This window comes from Astatotilapia calliptera, chromosome 15 (genome assembly GCF_964374335.1).
Source record: "Astatotilapia calliptera chromosome 15, fAstCal68.1, whole genome shotgun sequence".
In the NCBI taxonomy this organism is placed as follows: domain Eukaryota; kingdom Metazoa; phylum Chordata; class Actinopteri; order Cichliformes; family Cichlidae; genus Astatotilapia; species Astatotilapia calliptera.
The window spans coordinates 5,315,472-5,329,688 of record NC_137436.1 but is presented as its reverse complement, the minus strand read 5'-3'; the positions used below and the strand labels follow the sequence as shown (position 1 = coordinate 5,329,688).

At 37.0% G+C, this 14,217-nt stretch overlaps 3 protein-coding genes and 1 pseudogene across 4 annotated transcripts in view; 1 reads left to right on the top strand and 3 right to left on the bottom strand.

Moving 5' to 3' along the window:
• Positions 1-14,217, top strand: part of LOC113037404 (MAM domain-containing glycosylphosphatidylinositol anchor protein 2) — a 190,602-nt gene that overhangs the window by 40,768 nt on the left and 135,617 nt on the right. The gene's annotated exons all lie outside the window — the stretch shown is intronic.
• LOC113037405 (low choriolytic enzyme-like) lies at positions 431-2,803 on the bottom strand. 2 transcript variants are annotated; one of them, XM_026194433.2, is made up of 8 exons: positions 2,649-2,803; positions 2,460-2,478; positions 2,293-2,340; positions 2,029-2,178; positions 1,825-1,942; positions 895-1,073; positions 724-805; positions 431-616 (listed from the first exon to the last, which is right to left on the bottom strand). In XM_026194433.2, exons 1-8 carry the CDS (start codon positions 2,718-2,720, stop codon positions 481-483), a joined length of 804 nt encoding a protein of 267 aa, XP_026050218.2. In that variant the 5' UTR covers positions 2,721-2,803; the 3' UTR covers positions 431-480. The 2 variants fall into 2 exon arrangements, with proteins under 2 accessions (XP_026050218.2, XP_080146144.1); XM_080290018.1 differs by lacking the exon at positions 2,649-2,803 and adding an exon at positions 2,575-2,619.
• On the bottom strand, positions 6,190-9,099 carry LOC113037406 (low choriolytic enzyme-like). Its single transcript, XM_026194435.2, has 8 exons — positions 7,989-9,099; positions 7,800-7,818; positions 7,624-7,671; positions 7,324-7,473; positions 7,120-7,237; positions 6,654-6,832; positions 6,483-6,564; positions 6,190-6,375 (listed from the first exon to the last, which is right to left on the bottom strand). The coding sequence occupies exons 1-8, from the start codon at positions 8,058-8,060 to the stop codon at positions 6,240-6,242; spliced, it is 804 nt and encodes a 267-aa protein (XP_026050220.2). The 5' UTR covers positions 8,061-9,099; the 3' UTR covers positions 6,190-6,239.
• Positions 9,365-12,575, bottom strand: LOC113037408 (low choriolytic enzyme-like; annotated as a pseudogene).

Below are 14,217 nucleotides of genomic sequence, written 5' to 3'. Positions count from 1 at the left end.
AGACGGCACTGGTACAACAAGTCAGTATGACTTCTTCTTTAGAAAGATAAGTTCTGATTATCTACTAGCTTTCAGAATTAATAGTTCATTCAAAGTGTGTCCTGAGACGCTCTACCAGTTTGCATTTATATTGTTTATACAGTAAGTCTGGATGACATGTGGTGGCTGAATATTGCTAATTTAGGTTATGATACCACTTGTAATGGAGAATTATGCATGGTATGGACCTTTCTTTCCAGGCATAATTCATATATGATGAAAAAAATTGTCTGAGGATTTATTGATTTATCTTCCATAAAAGGTAAAACTACCAAAAAGAAATAAATGAAAATGAATGAAGGCAGGAAAGTTTAAAAATATGGTTGAATTCATATGGAATAGCCTTTCTTATTATGTGAATGTCAATCACAACAGAAAACTCAGAAACAACTGGAGATGTCACAATGCTTTATTATAATGCTTTTAATATTTTCTTCCTGTTTACTTCTTGCACTGGTAAAGTATGTTGACCCTGAGAATGTCGATGTCAGACATGCCAACAATCTGGCCGATGGGAACGTTGGGATCGGGGATGGGAGTTAATGTTTCTGACTGTGGAGTAATTCCGAAGGCAGTCCTATAATTAGGAAGGATTGCAAGAGGCGATTAAACAGAATTTGTTTCTGTGCAACACAATTACACTTAGTACATTTGACTTAAGATTGTGTTTTTGTTCAGGCTTACCTTCCATAGTGCATGACAGAGGAGTAATCATATCTAGTGTTGAGATTATCGGTGTCCATCTTGTCAAAATTGTTGAAATAACCTGTGGGAGAAAGACAAATAAATTAAAAAGACCAAGCATCAGAACAGTCTTATTTCAATTAGTCATCATTGAGGCTTTGAGATTTTTACCTTTTATGATGTTTTGCCAGTTGACTCTGATGTACTCGTCGCGGTCGCTTCGAGTGTGTTCATGGTAGAAACCAAGTGCATGCAGCAACTCATGCTGGATGATACCATGCTGGACACAGCCAAACCTCTGCAGTGACACCACCTGCTTGTCTCCAACACGACCCAGCAAAGAGAAACAGCTAAAAATGTAAACAGTACAAGAAGCCAGAGATGATCGTCAGAGGAAGACAGCTGACATTAGTCTGATGTTTAACATGTATCGAGTGAAAGTTTGAACAACTAAGGAAAAAAAAGTTGAACTGAAAAAGTAACTTTCCACTGTTTGACAAACATGGCAATACAGTTTAAAATTGTTTTTAAAGTTTTTAGTGTTACACCAAATTGTATATTACTCTTTTACGCTGTGCCTGACTCTGCACGGATCGGCTGGTTTGTGCCTCTTCCTTACTTTTGTTACAAATGCTGATACAACATATTGGCAAATAGCTAATACTACAAAGTTATGTTTAGAATTGCCATAAATGTTCACAATATTTGTTTCTTCTACCAATATGCATTATGCAGTAGCTGTAAAAATGAAGGGATTATTTATGTAAAGTTTCAAGTCTGATGTAAGAACAGTAATTTATCCTAAATTTAGACACAGTGTATCTATTTTTATTTAGCTGAAACCACAGTGATTGCTAACCTCAACCAGATGGTTTTATTGCTTAACAAGCCAAAGTGTGGGACTGTATGAGAACTCTCATCTGGTAATGAAACTGTTCCCAACTTTACAACATCTCCTTTACACAAATTATTTAAATGAACATACTTAAAAAAATAAATTATTTACTGTTTGTTTTTTCAATTTCACTGCATATGCAGTCATTTTCTGTGATTTCCATGCAGTGTATTTTGTTTCAAGTAGTGCTGTAGTAACTAACTTACCCATATTTTGGTTCAATACTTAGGTACGCGGTCTCTGACGTCCATGGAATGAAGCGAACACAGGTTGCTGTTTCAAAGCCCTTCATGGCATCTAAAATGGTCTTCTTCTCACCATTATCTACAGTTGTGAATAACTTAATCAGTGACGTAAGTGTTTTACTAGATGAATGTTTGTGCTGTAACATGCACCACAGTTAAACCCACCATATTTATCACTTAGAATGTAAGGAACGTCAACAGTCCCAGATGTGAGAGACTTTGGCCATCGACAGGAGTATTGCTTATTTGCGCACTTCAAAGCATTTCTGGTTCTTGGAATGAGTATGTCTCCTTCCACCAGAAAATCTGTAGATCCTATTGAAATAAATGATAGAATGACTTTTCATTCTATCATTTGACACTGATAATGAGACAAGGTATTCCCCCCCCCCCCCCCCCCCTCTTGTAATATAATGACTAAAGGCTCACCATTGTTCATTCTGAGGATGGTTGTGGTAATGTCCTCCCCAGAGATCTCTATGAATGCAAGAAAATCAGAAGTCATACAGCTTTGTTGTTACAGTGAGAAAAGTGACAATGTGACACAGTTAGTTATACAGAGCTGCAAAGAGATGAACCAAGATTTGTTCATTTACCATTCTGACCAGCATGATCCTGTGAACAGAAGATAGAAACAAATTTCACTTGTATTGTAATTAATGTTGTTGTATTTAATGTGTTGAATGCTACGTTACAGATAAAGATAATCACCAATGTTATGGGAGATGCATCATGTGGTAAATGCAGTATTAACAAGCAATTCTACTTTTTAATTAATTAATTACATGATCATGATGAGCATTACAGAGGCCCAGAAGCAGCAGCAGAAGAAGAGAAACTGTTGTTGTCAGGTCCATTTTGGTCCAAAGATGCTGATCGTCAAGGTGTCACTTCAGGAACTTCACTTGTCTTCCAACGAAGTGATGCTAAAACCCAGTCGGGGATGAACTTATATGCAAGGTGTCCAGGTGTGTCTGTGTACCGAGATTAGTGATAGGGGTTCAGAAGGCTTTGCCTTAGACACATAGCTGCCCTGTCCAGCATTTCCCACTGTTTCCACACTGATAATTTTATTCTGGGGGGATTAGAGTGACCACAGGCTGGTGTCAACTTGCTTAGCATAAGGCTTTTTTAACCAGCAGGAGATTGTCTTGGGAGATGTGACCCTGCCCCAAAGCATTATCTTAAAAATAACAAATATAACAGTGGAATCATGCAATGTAAAGAGTTTGCAGGCGTTGCCTTTAAGTAGTATTTTTTTAAACCATTAATAACCTGATTGCAAACAGGCTGGGGTATGTTTGTGTAGAAGTCGCACTACATAGACAATTGAAGAGCGTCTGTGAGTCAGGGGATGTCAGGATTGTGTAGTTGTTCACCACCTTCAACAGAAGCTGAAATGGGTTTTGATCTCTATCTTCTTTTTCAGCAAAAATATATTCCAGAGAATAATTTTTATGATAGTTGCACCGCTGTTTTGAACAAATATTTTAGTAAGTTTTAAAAATAGTATTTAGAGATCAGTTCAACTAAAATGTGCAGCTTTTGACAGATTAACATGAAAATAGAACCACTATTATAATGTTAATAGAAATATGGTGCAGTGAAAGGTGTGCTGTTTTTTTTTGTAGAGGGGGAGATGTACTGCAGCTTAGGGATGTTAAACTCATTTCACATTGGGACAAGTGAAATTCATCTTTCTGTCGGTGTAAAGAACGTATTTAAACCTCAAGATACTTTAATATAACAAAAAGCAGTTTCATTTTTTTTTCTTAATGATAAGCAAATGCTGCTGTTGTTAATGAACGAAATCTGTTTTCAGAGTCTTTGGGCTAAAATCATAAGAAACAAAAGTGTAAAATTACAGAAAAAGTCCTGGTAGCTCATTGGCCAGATTGTCCTTTCATCATAAAGCAGAATGTTTTTGTTAATTCCCAGAAAAGGTCCTATTTAATTTATGTATTTATTTTGTCAAAAAAACAAATCAAAACAAGCAAAAAAAACCCAAAAAACCCAGACATTTATTTTGTCATCTGTGAAAAAAACAGGACCTTTTCGGAACTTTACTTCATTACTTTGCTCCATAAGAAGGGAGGTCTTTATCATTAGGACAAGCTGTAAAATTTAGGAAAATACAGCCCAAAGTTTATGTCCTTCTTCACATTTTCCAAAGGCAGAGGGCTTACTATTGGTCCAGTACCTTATATTTGACACCTCTACTGTAGATGAATACTGAGTAACATCCGCTGTGGTTAGTTGAGCTCTCTGAAAACATATTTATTTGTTTTGTGGGCAGCACAGTGGTGCAGTGGTAAGCACTGTAGTCTCACAGCAAGAAGATCCTGTGTTTGAATCTGTTGGGTGGCTGGGGCCTCTCTGCGTGAACTTTAAACATTATCCCTGTGCCTAAATGCCAGGTATGAAGACTTCCTCCCACAGTCCAAAGGTGTGCATGTGAGGCCACTTGGTAATTTTAAACAGGATGTGGGTGTGAATATCAGTGTGAACGGTTGTCTTACACTGTGTGTTAGGCCTCTAATAGAAATCAGTTCCCATAGAATCATACATCAAAATGTCCAGCGTTATACCAGCAAAAGCGGAACCACAGGTCTTTATGTCTAATGCCTTCGGCTGCAACAAACAATTCATAACTCACCCATTTAAGCTCTATTAAAGTTTGCAATTTGATAGGGAGAAGCTAACACAGGCAGTTGTAGCTGCATGCTAGTAAGTGCTAGACATCACATCAGCTGAATCTGAATCACTAGCTTAAACCTTGCAGTTATCAGGAAAACAAACTTGTTCAAAAACATGAGAAAATATTTGAACATGGCTTATTCAACTTACTCAACTTAGGTAAATGAATTTTTTCTTCTTTTTGTTCATCAACAGCATTTCCAGGCACTATTATAGGAGCTACAGTAAAAATAAAAATAAATATAATTTCATAATTTTGATATCAAAAGGTAACAAAGGTATTGGTGCATGGTTTATTGTACAGCCCATCCAAGAAGTCTGAGACATATAATCTGGGAAATTCTTGCATTTTATTTTTTGGTTACTTTCCGGTAATTGCCGGTTTCTTAGATGACTAAACAAAACAAAACAGAAAAAAAGAAGCTGATGACCAAAACAGCAAAAGTGAAAATTCAAGTTAGTTTCCAAACCAACACATTGGTTATCATCATGCATTTGAATAAACCAAGCATATTTTTCATTAATCTGTTAATTCTATAGTAATAGATAGTTAACAGGTTGAATAGGTTTGATTTATAAACAGCACAGGACAGCTTCATCTTAACTAGTGACAAGTCAGTGTTTTCTAAATTTTGAGGAAAATAAAAAGAATGAAAAGCAGCTGTACAGAAAACAAACGTCTGATGTAATTAAATAAGCCACATTACATATTAACTGGAGAGGATTGCATTTGTATACGTTTTACACAGGTTTTGGTACAATATACAGCATCAGAATAGAAGTGAAACTCTTATTTGACTGAGCAATCAATTGCCAGTCAAGAAAAAATGAATCAATTCTCTTGATTTCGCTTCTCCAGTGTAAGAAAAGTGTTTTCTTGATTTTGGTTTTACATTATTCCAAAAACAGATTCTGAACTCCAATTTAGACCGGAGGAATTTAAACATGTTTTTCTTCCAGTTTATTGACAAATGCAACAGTCCATGGATCCAGCTCTAAATAATAAGTCAATTTTTTTTTTTATTTCACTTTGACTTCATCATTTCTGGGAGGTGTAGTAGTAAATGGAAGAAGTGGACAAAAAGAGAACTTCTGGCACCTTGTTCCTGAACACCAAACAGCAGTGATGACATATCCAAGCCCAACACTGATGTGGTCCTGTGCTGTACATCACAATGATGTGACATTTATTATCAGTGGGGAAAAATTACACTGTGTGTGTTAGAGAGAAATGGTGCTGCAAACTCTGGCATCTGTTTATGTGTACTTCAAATTCAACGTATTTGTATATTTTCCAATGTTTGCATGAAGCATTTTGAACATATATAAGTACTTTTCTGTGTATATGTGCCACCTGGATATCAATGCCTGTCCACTTCGGGGGATCTACCTGGGTACACAGGTAATCCAATTTGATCTTTTACTTCACACATCTGCACTTGGCAGAGAATAACCTTTAGAAAACGTAAGCTTTAAGACTTTTCCAGCATCACATTTAGCTTTATTCATTTCCCATAAGAAGTCAAACTAGCAAAATAAACTAAATTCAACCAAGTTTAACAATATGTGATATGGAATAGCCTTTCTTATTATGTGAATGTCAATCACAACACAAAACTCAGAAACAACTGGAGATGTCACAATGCTTTATTATAATGCTTTTAATATTTTCTTCCTGTTTACTTCTTGCACTGGTAAAGTATGTTGACCCTGAGAATGTCGATGTCAGACATGCCAACAATCTGGCCGATGGGAACGTTGGGATCGGGGATGGGAGTTAATGTTTCTGACTGTGGAGTAATTCCGAAGGCAGTCCTATAATTAGGAAGAATTGCAAGAGGCGATTAAACAGAATTTGTTTCTGTGCAACACAATTACACTTAGTACATTTGACTTCAGATTGTGTTTTTGTTCAGGCTTACCTTCCATAGTGCATGACAGAGGAATAATCATATCTAGTGTTGAGATTATCGGTGTCCATCTTGTCAAAATTGTTGAAAAAATCTGTGGGAGAAAGACAAATAAATTAAAAAGACAAAGCAACAGAACAGTCTTATTTCAATTAGTCATCATTGAGGCTTTGAGAGTTTTACATTTTATGATGTTTTGCCAGTTGACTCTGATATACTGGTCGCGGTCGCTTCGAGTGTGTTCATGGTAGAAACCAAGTGCATGCAGCAACTCATGCTGGATGATACCATGCTGGACACAGCCAAACCTCTGCAGTGACACCACCTGCTTGTCTCCAACACGACCCAGCAAAGAGGAACAGCTAAAAATGTAAACAGTACAAGAAGCCAGAGATGATCGTCAGAGGAAGACAGCTGACATTAGTCTGATGTTTAACATGTATCGAGTGAAACTTTGACCAAATCTGATCTGATAGTTAAATGAAACTGTTCTCAACTTTACAACATCTCCTTTACACAAATTATTTAAATGAACATACTTAAGAAAATAAATTATTTACTGTTTGTTTTTTCACTGCATATGCAGTCATTTTCTGTGATTTCCATGCAGTGTATTTTGTTTCAAGTAGTGCTGTAGTAAATAACTTACCCATATTTTGGTTCAATACTTAGGTACGCGGTCTCTGTTCTGCGTGGAATGAAGCGAACACAGGTTGCTGTTTCAAAGCCCTTCATGGCATCTAAAATGGTCTTCTTCTCACCATTATCTACAGTTGTGAATAACTTAATCAGTGACGTAAGTGTTTCACTAGATGAATGTTTGTGCTGTAACATGCACCACAGTTAAACCCACCATATTTATCACTTAGAATGTAAGGAACGTCAACAGTCCCAGATGTGAGAGACTTTGGCCATCGACAGGAGTATTGCTTATTTGCGCACTTCAAAGCATTTCTGGTTCTTGGAATGAGTATGTCTCCTTCCACCAGAAAATCTGTAGATCCTATTGAAATAATGATAGAATGACTTTTCAACCAAGTGCTGTTTTTCTCTAAAAAGTAAGTTACTTTACTCAACATAGAAATTTGACACTGATAATGAGAAAAGGTATTCCCCCCCCCCCCCCCTTGTAATATAATGACTAAAGGCTCACCATTGTTCATTCTGAGGATGGTTGTGGTAATGTCCTCCCCAGAGATCTCTATGAATGCAAGAAAATCAGAAGTCATACTACGTTGTTGTTGTAGTTGTTACAGTGAGAAAAGTGACAATATGACACAGTTAGTTATACAGAGCTCAAAATTTGTTAACCCAGATTTGTTCACTTACCATTCTGACCAGCATGATCCTGTGAACAGGAGATGGAAACAAATTTCACTTGTATTGTAATTAATGTTGTTGTATTTAATGTGTTGAATGCTACGTTACAGATAAAGATAATCACCAATGTTATGGGAGATGCATCATGTGGTAAATGCAGTATTAACAAGCAATTTTACTTTTTAATTAATTAATTACATGGTCATGATGAGCATTACAGAGGCCCAGAAGCAGCAGCAGAAGAAGAGAAACTGTTGTTGTCAGGTCCATTTTGGTCCAAAGATGCTGATCGTCAAGGTGTCACTTCAGTAACTTCACTTGTCTTCCAACGAAGTGATGCTAAAACCCAGTCAGGTGTGAGCTTATATGCAAGGTGTCCAGGTGTGTCTGTGTACAGAGATTAATGGTAGGGGTTCAGAAGGCTTTGCCTTAGACACATAGCTGCCCTGTCCAGCATTTCCCACTGTTTCCACACTGATAATTTTATTCTGGGGGGATTATAGTGACCACAGGCTGGTGTCGATTTGCTTAGCATAAGGCTTTTTTAACCAGCAGGAGATTGTCTTGGGAAAATACAGCCCAAAGTTTATGCCCCAAAGCAATATCTGAAAAATGACAAATATAACAGTGGATTCATACAATGTAAACACTTTGAAGGCGCTGCCTTTACGTTTTTTAAACCTTTAATAACCTGGCTGCAAACAGGCTGCGGTGTGTGTGTTTAGAAGTAGAGCTACTAGTAGAGCGTCTGTGAGTCAGGTAAAGTCTTTACCTGTACTTGTTCACCACCTTCAACAGAAGCTGAATTGCATTTTGATCTCTATCTTCTTTTGCAGCAATAATATATTCCAGAGAATAATTTATAATAATAAATGTATGACAGTTACACCCCTGATTTGATAAATGTTTTCGTAAGTTTTAAGAACAGTAATTACACATCAGTTTGACTAAAATGTGCGCTTTTTGACAGATTGGTTAATGTTAATGGGAATATAGAACTGTAAAAAGTGCATTGTTTATGCTGCAGAGGGAGAGATATACTGGACATGAATGCTTAGTAACATCAGCCGTGGGAGGTTGAGCTCTATGAAAACATATATATTTGTCTTGTAGGCAGCACAGTGGTGCAATGTTGAGCATTGCAGCCTCCCGGCAAAACGATCCTGTGTTTACATCTGTTGGCTTTGCTGGGCCTTTCTGTGTGAAGTTTACATGTTCTCACTTACATGTGCCTAAATGCCAGGTATTAAGAGTTCCTCCCACAGTTGAAAGGCATGCATGTTATGTCACCTGGTGATTCCTGTCCCAAACGGTCATGGCAGATATCCATGTTATTCCTGGTAAAAGGGATTTTTTGTTTCCACTCTCACCAGTGCTCTTGCTCATAGGGGGTCATGTGATTGTTGGGGTTTTCTCTTTTTTCTCTTTATTTTTGTTTACCTGCTTTAAACATTGGCTGTTTAAAGCAGCCAATGTTTTTGTGATTTAGCGCAATATAAATATAGTTGAATTGAGTTGAATTGAATTTAAAAAGGCTATGGCTGAGAATATCAGTGGGAATGGTTGTCTGTCATTCTGTGTTAGCCCTGTGAGAAGTGATCTGTCCAGAGTATACCCCACCTTTTGGCCTGTGACAGCCATCATGCCCCAATTGAGAAAGCAGTTAAGACAATGCATGGATGAGCATTTATTTGCTGGTTCAGGTTCTTCTATTTACACTTCAAGAAAAATCTTGGTTATACCATCTTCTAATATCACTATTTCTTAGATTAATTGTATGAATTTTGAGTAAAGGCAATCAAGTGTAATTTTGAAATAAAAACCATGATTATTACTTGATTTCTGTTTGCTGAGGAAACAGAAATCAGATGATTATTGCTTTAGTTTGGAGCTACATTGCTGTAACCACCTACGATGCAGTTTTTTTCCTTCCACACAGAACACCCTATTTATGCCAAAAGAGCAGCTCATTTTACTGCTGGTATCAGAACAAAGCTCCTTTTTGTTTTAACCCCCTATGAGGTTGATCACTAATAACTTAAGTGCTACACATTCCATCAGTCCATTTCATAATAAAATGCACATTTGCTTTTTTATTTTATTCTGGCTGTAACTGGTTGTTGTGTTAAAATGTGTTGTTTCAAATAATATCATTTCTTCAATTACTCGCTATAATTTCCTGTATTCATTAATCAAGCTCTTCTGGCACAACAGTGATTATCTCATGAAGTCTGGGCCTTGTTTATCAGACTACAATGAGCAAAAAAAACTATTTTCTAAAACCTCAGAATGCAGAAATGAATTGTTTAGCGCAAGAGTATTTACATTTATTAAATCCTCACTAATAGATCATCATCCTCCAGACTGTTGTTTACAGGAAAGAAGAGGTACTGTCTAGCTTTCTGGCGCCATAAACCGTTTCAGGGTCTGATTTTGCATGACAGGACTGGCGCTTTTGAAGAGATTCCATCACAGCAACCTTTAAATGACGTGGTCCTCTGCTGTACATCACAATAATGTGGCATTTATTATCAGTGAGGGAAAATTACACGGTGTGTGTGTTAGAGAGAAACAGTGCTACAAACTCGAGCTTCTGTTTTATGTGTGAACTCCATGTACGTCAAATTCAATGTATTTGTATATTTTACAATGTTTGCATGAAGCATTTTGAACACGTGCGTCTCGGTGTGTATGTGCCAGCTACATGCCTGTGCCTGTCCACTTGGAGGATCCGCGTGGGTGCACAGGTAATCCAATTTGAGTTTTGGAGTCAAAGCACAGCACGAGTAATGTTCAATGATGTATGACCCATCCATTCGGTTGAGCTTTATTTCTAATGCTTTGCAACTGCAAGAAGAGGTAGATCTCATTCAGCTGGATGTCAGCCTAGTGGAGCCCACAAAAAAATCTGCTTTTCTTTCTTTGTTTTTACACATCTGCAGTTTTCTTAGGTGGAGAATAACCTTCAGAAAACCCAAAGCTGTAAATTCTTTCCAGCATCATATTTAGCTTTATTTTATTTCTCGGTGGCATAGTTTTTGTTAAATTGTGACATGTTATTTTTATGTTACTTTGCACTAATTAGCACTATCATTTTTTAAATAAGGTTTTATAAGATAAATTTTGAGTGTGCACCCCCCCACCCCAATTGATGACCATCATGGTAGAACTGAAACTTCAAAATGTTATTTCACAAATCATCACAATTTTTGGGGGTGGGAGTTAATGTTTCTGACTGTGGAGTAATTCCGAAGGCAGTCCTATAATTAGGAAGAATTGCAAAACCCGATTAATTAGAATATATTTCTGTGAAAGAGATTTACATTTAATACATTTGACTTAAGATTGTGTTTTTGTTGAGCCTTACCTTCCATAGTGCATGACAAAGGAGTAATCATATTTAGTGTTGAGATTGTAAGAGTCCTTCTTATAGAAGTCAATGTAATAATCTGTAGAAGAAACACCAATAAATTGAAAAGATTAAGCAATGAATCCGATTTCAATCAATCATCATTTGAGATTTTTACCTTTTATGATGTTTTGCCAGTTGACTCTGATGTACTGGTCGCGGTCGCTTCGAGTGTGTTCATGGTAGAAACCAAGTGCATGCAGCAACTCTGGGTGATGCCATGCTGGACGCAGCCAAACCTCTGCAGTGACACCACCTGCATTTCTCCGATACGACCCAGCAAAGAGGAACAGCTAAAAATGTAAACAGTAAACAAAAGTAGAGAAAATAATGTATAGAAGGCAGTGAAATTTGTCTTATCATCCAGTCTGTGAATGCTTCTTTACTATTAGCTAGTGATAAGGAATATTCTAACAGACTACATGGTTGCTGTAGTACTTGGAAAAATTAAAGCGTTATAGTTTATAATTTGCAGTACTTTTAGACAAAATCTATTTATTTACATGTGACTGAAACTACAATATTCCTATCTTCAACCAGATAGTATAACTTTGACCTTCAATCAAATAGTAGTCCAGTAAATAACTTACCCGTATCTTGGTTCAATGGTTAGGTATGCCCCCTCCGCTGTGCGTGGAATGAAACAAACACAGGTTGCTGTTTCAAAGCCCTTCATGGCCTCTAAAATGGTCTTCTTCTCACTCTCACCATCGTCTACAGTTGTGAATAACTTAATCAGTGACGTAAGTGTTTCACTGGATAAATGATGTTAATGTGCTGTGGCATGCATCACAGTTAAACCCACCATATTTATCACTTAGAACGTAAGGGATGTCAACATTCCCAGATGTGGGAATCAACAGGCTATTCCATCAACAGGAATAGTTTTTATTTGGGCATTTCATGTTTTTCAGGAGGAGTATATCTCCTTCCACCAGAAACTCTGTCGATCCTATAAAAATACACGAAAGAATGACTTTTTAGGCAATTGACAAAATAAGAAAGCGCTGTTTTTCTCCAATATAATGATTGGATACTCACCATTGTTCATCCTGAGGATGGTTACAGCCATGTTTTTACAATGAGAAAAGTGAGAATGTGACACAGTTAGTTATGTGGAGCTACAACGAGGCAAAACCAGATTTGGTCACTTACCATTGTGACCAGCATGAGCCTGTGAAAATAATACAGAAAAAAATATAGTCGTTTATAATGTTGTGTTACAGATAACGATAGGCGCCAATGTTATGGGAGATGCGACATCTATTAAAAACAGCATTTACAAGCAGGTTTAGTTTTTAGTTAGTATTTCCTTACATGGTCATGATGAGGCCCAGAAGTAGCAGCAGAAGAGAAACTCTTGTTGTAAGGTCCATGTTGGTCTTGATGTGCCAGTGGTGAAGGTGTCAATTGAGAGACTTCACTTGTCTTCCAATGAAGTGATGCTAAAACCCAGTCAGGGGTGAGCTTATATGCCCAGTGTCCAGGTGTGTCTGTGTACAGAGATTAGTGGTAGGGGTTCAAAAGGCTTTGCCTTAGGCACACAACTGATTAGTGTGCCCTGTGTAGCTTTGCCCACTGCTTCCACACTGATAATCTCATTCTAAACTTGTGCTATAAACATTAAGTGTAAAGAGTTTTCTGGCACTGCTTTCAAGTAGTAGTTTTTAAACCATTTACACACCTGAGAACTAAAGGCTGAAGTATGTGTGTTTAAAATTGTTGTGTTGTTGTGAATCAGTTGATTTTCTGCTTCTTCAGTTGGTGCGGATAGAGAAAAACACTTGTAGGTTTATGCTGCTCTGTTATATGTACTGTTCTACCTCCGGTAGTGTTTTCAGAAGTTTTGTATCAAAAGGTAAGGTACATATTGGAGTGTGATTCATTGTACAGCCCATCCAAGAAGTGTGTCGCAGGCAGCAGGTTTTATTAAAATTCTAACATTTTATTTTTTTACGTTACTTGCCGCTAATTTTTTTGTTTTTGTATATGATTAAAAAATGTAAAATAACAAACTCGTGTGCAAAATGTTCAAACTGAAACTGAAAACTTTAGATCATAAACCAAAACAATGGTTCTTACCATACATTTTTTAGAATCAGCATATTTTTAATTGATGGTGTAAAACTGTTGTAATGGTGAGGTAGGTGGTTGGATAAATCTGATTTATATACAGCACAAGACAGCCTTCATCTTAACTAGAGACAAGTTAGTGTTTTCTAAATTTGGGAGAAAATAAAAAGAATGAAATACAGCTGTACAGAAAACAAATGTCTGATGCAAATAAAGAAGACATTACCTGGAGAGGGTTGCAGTTGTATAAACTTTTAATGGGTTTTGGTACAATATACAGCATCAGAATAGAAGTGAAACTCTTATTTGACTGAGCAATCAATTGCCAGTCAAGAAAAAATGAATCAATTCTCTTGATTTCGCTTCTCCAGTGTAAGAAAAGTGTTTTCTTGATTTACATTTTATATTATTCCAAAACAGATTCTGAACTCCAATTTAGACCGGAGGAAATTAAAATTAGCTTCTTTTTTTTTTTCTTCAATTTTATTGACAAAGGTAATAGTCCATGGATGCAGCCCTACATAATAGCTCGAATATGTTTTTTATTTCACTGTGACTTCATCATTTCTGGGAGGTGTAGTAGTAAATGGAAGAAGTGGACAAAAAGAGAACTTCTGGCACCTTGTTCCTGAACACCAAACAGCAGTGATGACATATCCAAGCCCAACACTGATGTGGTCCTGTGCTGTACATCACAATAATGTGACATTTATTATCAGTGGGGAAAAATTACACTGTGTGTGTGTTAGAGAGAAATGGTGCTGCAAACTCTGGCATCTGTTTATGTGTACTTCAAATTCAACGTATTTGTAAGAGAACTTCTGGGACCTTGTTCCTGAACACCACACAGCAGTGATGACATAGCCTAGCCCTTCTCTGCTCTATAGTACATCTGAGTCTCTTCCTCTGACACTATGTGGGCAGCCAAGGACAACAGTCAATGAG

Coding starts and splice junctions, on each gene's coding strand:
- LOC113037405 (XM_026194433.2), bottom strand. CDS start 2,720: ATGGACCTGACAACAACAGTTTCTCTTCTTCTGCTGCTGCTTCTGGGC. Junction 1,943..2,028: donor CATTCTAAGTGATAAATATG/GTGGGTTTAACT, acceptor TCACAACTGTAG/ATAATGGTGAGAAGAAGACC. Junction 1,074..1,824: donor AGTATTGAACCAAAATATGG/GTAAGTTAGTTA, acceptor TTACATTTTTAG/CTGTTTCTCTTTGCTGGGTC.
- LOC113037406 (XM_026194435.2), bottom strand. CDS start 8,060: ATGGACCTGACAACAACAGTTTCTCTTCTTCTGCTGCTGCTTCTGGGC. Junction 7,474..7,623: donor CATCCTCAGAATGAACAATG/GTGAGCCTTTAG, acceptor TTATTTCAATAG/GATCTACAGATTTTCTGGTG. Junction 7,238..7,323: donor CATTCTAAGTGATAAATATG/GTGGGTTTAACT, acceptor TCACAACTGTAG/ATAATGGTGAGAAGAAGACC.